A 9,438-nucleotide genomic window follows, 5' to 3' on the forward strand; every position below is an offset into this window, starting at 1 on the left:
AGGCCCTGCAAGAGGAAGAGGAGGAGACGAGCGGCGACACGGCGCACAACAGCGACCCCGGCAGGACAGCGATGGAACTACGCACCTGTTGAGCTAAAAAGAAATCACGCTGCAGTTCCAAGGTCATTTATGCTCACCAAACCTGCTTTTATTCGTCGAAATACAGTAAAACAAAACAAAACAGTTTTATATTATATTATATTCTAAATGTTGTGTATTTTTGTGATATTAAAGCTTAAAGGAATTGTTGACCCCTAAAATGAAAACTGTGTCATCATTTACTTATTCTCAAGTAGTTTCAAACTGTATGAATTTCTTTGTTCTGCCGAACACAAAGATGATATTTTGAAGAAAGACACTACAAGAAACCAGACTGTTTTGATCACTGTTGACTTCCATAGTAGGAAGAAATACTATGGCAGTCAATGCTGATTCAAAGCAGCCGGGATATAAACTTACAAAATATCTTCCTTTGTGTTCGGCAGAAAAGAGAAATTCGTATAGGTTTGGAGCTTCTTGAGAATAAGTAAATGATGACACAATTATCATTTTAGTGTGAACTATTCCTTTAAATACAATTTCTTAATCTCAGCTAAAAACGATTGACTCTTAATGCTTATTTTGTTATCATTTCTTCTTACTTTTGTGAGATTCTTTTTCAAGATTCTTTCATAAACAAGCAGTTTAAAGCAATTTTGTATCAATGTAGCAAGAATTTATTTTATTGATCAGAATTTACAGTCGACTTTCTCCCACATGAGAAAATATTGTAGAAATGTATAGTAAATAAGCGTTTTTTGAACCATACTATAGTAAAGTGTATTATACTGTATACATTATAGTATTTACAACACTTTGCTAAATGAATGCTACACCATACTGTAGTATTTACTATAGTAAACTGATAAATTGTAAAAAAAAATAAAATAAATAAATACTGTAGTATACTTTGTTTTTAATACAGTAAGCTTGTATTATACTATAATACACCTTATAGTTTTAGAAAACGTAGTACAGTATTAGGTAAAGTAATTTGCATATATTACTATAGTTGTTATATTATCACAGCAGCTAAAGAATTAACACAACAAATAAATTCAAGTGCTTAACTATAGTATGATTTAAAAATCCCTATAGTATTTATTATAAATTACTATAGCATTTTTACTCGCTGAATAAATCTATTATTTTATTTGTAATAAAAACTAAATCTCCTGGCTGTCAAACAAAAGTGTATGCTTACGTTTATTTAAATGCTAGTAGCTTACAATGCATTTTGGGCGCATGCTTAGTTTAGCACTGCGTTTCTTTCGAGTCAAACGCACGACTTTGCTGTTGGAATCCCTTGCTCCAGTAAAAGTATTTCAATTTCTTTCTTTTTTTTACTATATAAGTGTAGAATGTCAATATATTGACCGATGAAACTCTTTGTCCTTCAGCCTCTCGTGTCATCAGTATAGACTAATACTATATGAATAAACCGACTCAATGTTGAAGTAAAATTAGTTTTATTTTATTTTTTTGCTTGTACAAGGCACTCCTTTAGAAAAAAGAGGAAGCAAAAGCTAAAAAGGAATTCTTACTAAGTTACGTAGTTATTGTATATTAATTCTAATTACTGTAACAAGTCTTCTCATGATCCTATGACTCTGTGCTGACGCGTTCAGTTCTTGCGCAGGGCACGGGCGGTTTCCTCCAGAGCTTCGCGGGGTTCGCTGGGTGGGGGAATCTTCAGGTCGGTGGGCTCCACTCCCCAGATCTCAGTGGCATATTCTTTAATGGTACGGTCACTAGAGAACTTTCCAGACGCTGCGATGTTTTTTATCACCACCTGAGTCCACTCTCTCTGATCCTGTCCAAAACAGAGCAACACTGATTACATTAATTGCACTTTTAGGGTCTCTTGTTATTGTTTGGGACTTGACAGCCATACTTTGAACTGTTGCTAAAGTAAATGGAAAGTAACTGCAATCATTCTTACGTCTTCTTAAATCATAAGATTCTTATATTAACGGATTGTAGTTGGAAATGAACAAACCGAGTCAGTGAATGAGCAATGCTGATGTTACTGAATTAAAAAAGAAAAGTGAATGAGCAATGCTGATCAACTGAATGAATTTCAAAAAAAGAAAAAAGCATACACATTTTACAAACCAATTACAAATGTTATTATGAAAGTGTAACCTATTAAATATAATCTACTAATCATTAAATAAGTATTAACATGAGTTTTTGGGTAGGACTTGGCTAATTAGACCATTTAGAAGAATAAACGGTCACTAGTAGTTTATTTTACATGCATGTTTATTACATTACATTAAATTAATCAGAACTGAAACTACATTATGAAACCATTTTTCATTAAGGCTGAAATCACGTTTGATATATCATAGCAAAGTTTGAACAAGTTTCACAAAGGTTTTAATTCTACATGAAGCTGGATGAAGGGCAACTTTGAACAATAACCTGAATCTCAGATCCGTGTGTCTTTAGGCAAAATGTGTTTGTTTGATAATGTTCACCTTATACAGAGCGCTGACTCTGTCTTGACACTCGACGTAAGACTCATAGTCTGCGAAAACTTTAAACCTGGAGGACAGTTTTAGACAGTGTTTGTAGGGTAAAAAGTTGTAAAAAATAAATGAATGAAACGAAAGAAACATCTGGTGAGTGTTTTACCGATCGTGATGGAAAAGCATGTTGATAATGTCACTGAACATCTCAGGCTGTTTCGGTGAAAAATAACCACTTTTGATCTGATTTATGGCTTGTTTCAGCTCCGGAAGACTCTCGTAATACTGCATTGCATCATAGCTGCACACACACACACACACACACACACACACACAAAAAGGAATGGTTAATAACTTCAAAGATATCCATTTCCACATCCATTTCCATGAAGTCTCACTCCCTACCCTTCTGTATCCATCTTAGCCACATCTTCCACTCTCATGCCAAAGATAAAGAGGTTTTCTTCTCCGGCTTCTTCTGCCATCTCCACGTTGGCACCATCCATAGTGCCGATGGTCAGTGCCCCGTTCAGCATGAACTTCATGTTTCCCGTTCCGGAGGCTTCTGTACCTGCGGTGGAGATCTGCTCTGACAGGTCTGTAGCTGGAATCACTGCACATAAAATGATAAATATGACAATCATACATTTATCCATCAATACGCAAACAATCTCATGCTGATAATAATTGCGAGTGTATATGTCACCTTTCTCTGCAAGTGACACTCTGTAGTTCTCCAGGTAAATGACCTTGAGTTTACGGCCAATCACAGGATCGTTATTCACAACGTCAGCAACGGAGGTGATCAACTTAATGATCATCTTTGCCATGTGATATCCAGGCGCAGCCTGTACAAACATACGTAGTAAAACATACACTATATATTCAAAGTTCAAGTTAGAAATATTTTTTTTTATTATGAAATAAATAAATACATTTGTTCAGTAGGAAGTATAAGCATTTAAATAGCAGAAAAATATTTCTATTGCAAGTAAATGCTGTTGTTTTGGACGCTGAAAGCAGAATTTCCACAAATATTTACCAGCAAAATACTGATAATAATGAGAAAGGCAACAAATCAGTGTATTAGAATAATGCTTAAAGAATTTTTTTTAGCTCGGATTAGAAAGATAAATGAGATTTTACCAATATTTCAACAGAAAATGTCTATTTAACTGTTAAATGTAAACATAATTCACAATACAATCATTTTTAAATGTAAATAAAAACAATAATGTTGTGAAATATGTTTACAATCACATAAACATTTTCAGTTTAAAATGTAAAAAAAAATAATAAAATAAAATAAAATAATAAAATAAAATAAAATAAAAATAAAAAATATTATCACAATATTATCACTTTTAAATATATAAATATTTAAAATGTTTATGTTAAAATTGTAAACATATTTCACAATATTACAGTTTTTGGATCAAATAATGCAGCCTTGGTGAATATAAGAGACTTTAAAACATTAAAACATCTCACTGACTCCAAACCTTTTGAACATGTGTATATGTGTGCAAATCAGTGCATATGAGAGTGCTGTTTGTTTTACCTTTCCACCGATGATCACAGTCCGTGGTACGAACGGTTTAATGGGGCTCCTTTTGATGCCTGTGTGCGAAACAGATGAAACACTCTTTAGCATTTTATATTGTGTCGCAAAGAAGAAAAAAACTCAAACTCAAAGTCAGCGATGACAGAATTATCATTGTTTAAGTATTTTGAAAAAGACATAAAATCACAGCTCAATCAAAATGAGCGAGTGTGTGTTTGTTTTCTGCACGTACGGTTGTACATGGTGATGACGTGGAGGCAGTTGAGCAGCTGCCGTTTGTATTCATGGATTCTTTTCACATGGACATCAAACATGGATGCGGGATTTATGTCCACCTTGTACACCTTCTCTAAATAGTGCGCAAACTTCAGCTTGTTATCCTACACACACAAAAATAAACATGCCAAAAAATGAATTAAAATCAACAAATTGAATTAAAATCAACAAATCTTTAAGTAATTGAGATATGCCCACAGAAAACATCAAAAGTAGTAGACATCTATATGTGACCATGGGCTACAAAACCAATTTTTTTAAATTGAGATCAATACAATATTTTGGAGATACACCCGTTTGAAAATCTGGAATGTAAGGGTGCAAAAAAATCAAAATATTTAGAAATTCGCCTTTAAAATTCTTAATGTTGCATATTACTCCTCAAAAATCAAGTTTTGATCAATTTACGATGGCTATTGATACAAATATACCGTGCTTCTTCTGACTGGTTTTGTGGTCCAGGGTCACACATAAAGAAGAGAACAAAAGGAACGAACTCCTAGATTACCAAGATCTACAAATTTAATATGAAACCTGTTTGACTTTGGCTACATCTCGGATGAAAGCATCGTCATCAACCAGATCATTCAGCTTCTGCAGCTGAGTCAGATCTTTCACATATTCTTCACCGATAGCCTACAAACAAACACAAATGAAACATGTTAAAAACATCAACTTGCAAAATGTGTTATAAACTGAGAGAAGAACGTGTGTTGGACCTCTGCGATCAGGTCAGCCAGCCCTGGGTTGCAGAGGAGCAGCCAGCGTCGTGGTGTGATGCCGTTGGTTTTATTCTGAAACTTCTCTGGTTCCAGCTCACTGAAGTCTCGGAACCTAAATGATCAAATTTAAATTCAGTTAACAAAATAATTGCAAATGGGACTGTATGCATGTGAGATAGACAAGCCTTACACGTCTCTTTTGATGATGTCGGAGTGAATCTCTGCAACTCCATTGACTTTGTGTGAGCCCACAATGCAGAGATGAGCCATGTTTACTCTCTTTCCCCCTTCCTCCTCGATCAGAGACATCCTGCGGATGCGATCCATGTCATCTGGAAACAGAGATGCTATATGCTACACAGGCACACACACACACACGCACGCACATACACACATTTACATACAAAAACATTAATTTGGTGTCTGCACTCGATCTAAGTGTGCATGTGGGCTTATTTAGAGGACAAATTTAAACCCACAAATACACTATTTGGAATATTAGAGCTGTCTAGAAAATAATAAAGCAAATGCAGTTTTTCTGAGTCTGGGTGTAAGTGTACTCACATCCAGATGTATTTGGTTGATCCTGTATATGATCTGCAGATGTCGGGGTAAAAGTTTCTCCATCAGTTCGACTGGCCAGCGCTCCAGAGCTTCAGGCAGAACCGTGTGGTTGGTGTATGCAAAGGTTTGTTTAGTGATATTCCAAGCCTATATACTCAAGCAGAAGAGCTCATTTTCAGTAATCATATTGCAAATGAGACTGTTGTTGTTTTTAACTAACACTAAAACTAAAACATCATGAATTATTCTTGAATCTTACTGTGTCCCAGTCTAGTTGTTCAATGTCCACAAATATCCTCATCAGTTCAGGGATGGCCATAGCAGGGTGAGTATCATTCAGCTGAATGGCAACCTGATAAACACACATGCAGAATCACACAAGTGCTTAACCTTAAAAGTTCATAACGTAACACAAAGCACTAATGTAGTGACTAGCGTGGGTGGTAAGTGCCTGCAGGATTACAGTGTGGAATGCTTGTTTCGGGTCAAAGGATATATTGTTAGGAGTAAATGTGTATAGCGAAAACATACCTTATCAGGGAAGCTATCAAATGACAACGGTCCAGAGCAGTTCCTCTTCGAGGTCTTAAAGCGCCGAATCACATCTTGTAAAGTCGCTGCCACCACAAAATATTCCTGCTTCAACCGCAGCTCCCTCCCTTCAAAGAACTACAACACCCACAAATCGCTGTGTCAGAAAACTACAAATGAGTGGGTTTGGATAAAATCTGAAATCAGCTATCTAAGGCACTTACATTGGATTATTGAAACCTAAATTATCTGCACACAATAATTAAAGCAGGTTAATGCAGTTTAAATGCAGAAAAGCTTTTTAAAACTTACATTGTCATTTGGATAGAGTACACGGGAAATGTTTTCTGCTAAGTTACGGTCCAAAACTGCCTGAATATAATCACCAACATTAACTGTGAAAAAGAAAAGAAAACATCCATCACTGAATCATTACATACATTGTTACATATGATTTCAGGTGTTTGACAAAATTGTAAATGTCACGGCTACTAAAAATATATTACTCAGAATATTTATTTAATTTGATATTTAATGGTCATTTTAAATTAAATTAAACTGAATTACATTCAATTGTTAAATACTGGGTAAATTGATTAGTAATTAAATGTAGTAATTTAAATTAGTTACAATTAATAAGAGTGATTATTAAAAATTATTATTATTAATAATTATTAGTTGTTAGTAGTAATTAGATTCCGTTTAGATTTTTTGTTTGAAAATCGATTAAAATAAACCAAGAAATGGGGTACATTTCATTTTTGGAGTTACTGTTGGTACAAGGATATTTTAATATGTTTGTCTTGTATAAAATCACAGATAATTGTATGTAGTTAATATGCACAGGTATTCTCTGTTGTGTGAATGACTCACAGTCTCGCAGGTTAAAGTCATTGGGTGCACGTGCAGACCACAAGCGCATTGTGTTCACTGTGTTGTTCATGTATCCAGGGATTGGCGTGTCGTACGGCATGGCAAGGACCACCTATACCATTAAGATGCATTACAAACCTGTCCAGCGCACCTCTATCCTTTAAGTATGTATCTATTTGTGTAACTGTGTTGATACCTGCGTGTCGACCCATTTTGGCTCCTTCCCATCCTCTTCCTCCACACGGCCGTAGAAATGCACAGGCAGCATGAACTCAGGACGGGCTTTCTCCCAGGGGTTACCGTACCTCAGCCAATCATCCGCCTCCTCAACCTAACAGACAATGGTACAGAGATGATGAAAGAGGACACCAGTGACGGTCTGCACTGGAGGACATAGGACTCAAATCTAGGGCAGGTTAAAGTTCAAGTGTGTGTATTTTTTAAAATGACCATTTTCACTGGACAAACACACCACTATCACTGTCCTTCTGCAAATAAATCGAGCCGCTGTTTCTTATCAACCTACTACTGCTGGCATGAGATCCCTATTGGTGCTGTATTATCAGTTCTGTGACAAGCTCACATGCACCAGGCCAGTGACCACAAACGCAGTGGACTCCTGGCCCATTTACATTGATTTTTATGCAGACACTGTCCAACAAACTGCAAAGTACCCAGCAATTTGTGGATATATATATATATATATATATATATATATATATATATATATATATATATATATATATATATATATATATATATATATATATATATATATATATATATATATATATATATATATATATATATACATATACATACACACACACATATTAAGATGAATTTAGCATAAGTAGATCGAAAATACACTATAACTTTATTTTTGCTATATGGGTCAGGTAATACAGTTGATTTTAGGTAACTACTAAAATCAACTGTATTATGACATCAAAAGTTTGCATACGAGAACAATTAATAAATTAAGTAAATCTTTTTGGAATGTACCTGCCAGCCATCTTTAATTTTTTGGTTGAAGATTCCATACTCGTATCGGATCCCATATCCATAAGCAGCCAGACCCTGAGTCGCCATAGAGTCGAGAAAACAAGCTGTGGATTGCGTACACACAGTAAATATTGCTAATTTATATTAAAACTGTAAATTATTTGCATAGTGTATGCGCGTGAGAGAGGAAGAGAGACCTGCTAATCTTCCCAGCCCTCCGTTTCCTAATCCGGCATCTTCTTCCATCTCTTCCAGATCCTCCATGTCCAACCCGAGCTAAAAGGAAAAAGAGAGAGATTTAAAGGAAGCCAGACGCATAGATGGATGGACGAGTGTGTATTCCTCTCTCACCTGGTAGATAGCCTCATCACAGGCGTTCTGCAGACCCAGATTAATCATGGTGTTCTGGAGTGCTCTACCCATGTAGAACTCCAGGGACAGGTAATATACACGCTGAACACAGAAATATAAACAGTTCGAAAAATCAAACAGCATTCTTGAAGTGTACACTGGGTGCAAATTATGCCAATTTATTTTCCATCACAAAAAAAATGATAGTGATTTTACTTAAGCCACGCACATCTCAGAAAAACAAATGAAAGTATGAATATTCATAACTTTTCCAGGATTGGAAATCCAAAATATGAATTATCTTATATATCTAGATTTACAATTACAGCCTGAACTAAGCAACAATCACAAACAACATGCCTTATTTGAATCCATCAAAGTACTTCACGCATTATGTTTTGAAAATGTAAGGAAATGACTTTATTTATTTATTTAATTAACCTGATCGACAGCTTCACTACAACCTATTAATCCCATAATAACTTAAAGTGATCAAGCCAATTAACAATAAAGACCATTACCAATACGTTACCGTGAAACATATTTCTTACATTCCAGTAATTTTATGCACAGTTTACATAATACAATTCAGATTTTATTTCAGTAATTAATTTGACCAAATGACTTCTTTTTCCCGAACTCACCTTGGGGTCGGCCTCGTAGTAGAACTGCTGCGTTCGGATCCAGCGGCCCACCAGGTGATCACGCACCGTGTGCGCGAGCGCGAAATAATAATCGCGCGGCGTCGCGACGTTCCTGTCTTTGACCAGCGTGAAGTGCAGGTGCCTGTTGAAGCCTTTCTTCAGCTCTGTCACATTCTCCACGCCGGCGATCCCTCTTATGCTGATCTGCTTGCGCTTCTCCTGGTCCGTTAGAGGAGTCGCCATCCTGAAGATCACCGGTTACACCGAGCACCGGGGTTCACGAGACCCATATTTTTATAGGAAGCACCGAGGGAGGAGCAGAAAGTCTCTCTCTCTCTCTCTCTCTCTCTCTCTCTCTCATTGGACTTAGTGAACTTTTTTTTTAACAATGGTAA

At 35.9% G+C, this 9,438-nt stretch overlaps 1 protein-coding gene across 1 annotated transcript; it reads right to left on the minus strand.

Annotated features, from left to right (window-relative positions):
- Positions 1-1,491: 1,491 nt before the first annotated feature.
- On the minus strand, positions 1,492-9,330 carry pygl (phosphorylase, glycogen, liver). The gene is made up of 20 exons (XM_043256419.1): positions 9,044-9,330; positions 8,400-8,501; positions 8,246-8,324; positions 8,049-8,152; positions 7,240-7,374; positions 7,044-7,155; positions 6,483-6,565; positions 6,171-6,308; positions 5,899-5,991; positions 5,640-5,786; positions 5,266-5,429; positions 5,073-5,187; positions 4,888-4,989; positions 4,310-4,457; positions 4,075-4,133; positions 3,220-3,361; positions 2,919-3,126; positions 2,680-2,814; positions 2,523-2,589; positions 1,492-1,852 (listed from the first exon to the last, which is right to left on the minus strand). Exons 1-20 carry the CDS (start codon positions 9,284-9,286, stop codon positions 1,664-1,666), a joined length of 2,565 nt encoding a protein of 854 aa, XP_043112354.1. The 5' UTR covers positions 9,287-9,330; the 3' UTR covers positions 1,492-1,663.
- Positions 9,331-9,438: the final 108 nt, after the last annotated feature.

The sequence above is a fragment of the Puntigrus tetrazona genome, chromosome 13 (genome assembly GCF_018831695.1).
Source record: "Puntigrus tetrazona isolate hp1 chromosome 13, ASM1883169v1, whole genome shotgun sequence".
In the NCBI taxonomy this organism is placed as follows: domain Eukaryota; kingdom Metazoa; phylum Chordata; class Actinopteri; order Cypriniformes; family Cyprinidae; genus Puntigrus; species Puntigrus tetrazona.

Coding starts and splice junctions, on each gene's coding strand:
- pygl (XM_043256419.1), bottom strand. CDS start 9,286: ATGGCGACTCCTCTAACGGACCAGGAGAAGCGCAAGCAGATCAGCATA. Junction 6,309..6,482: donor TACTCTATCCAAATGACAAT/GTAAGTTTTAAA, acceptor TGGGTGTTGTAG/TTCTTTGAAGGGAGGGAGCT. Junction 5,188..5,265: donor GACATCATCAAAAGAGACGT/GTAAGGCTTGTC, acceptor TTGATCATTTAG/GTTCCGAGACTTCAGTGAGC.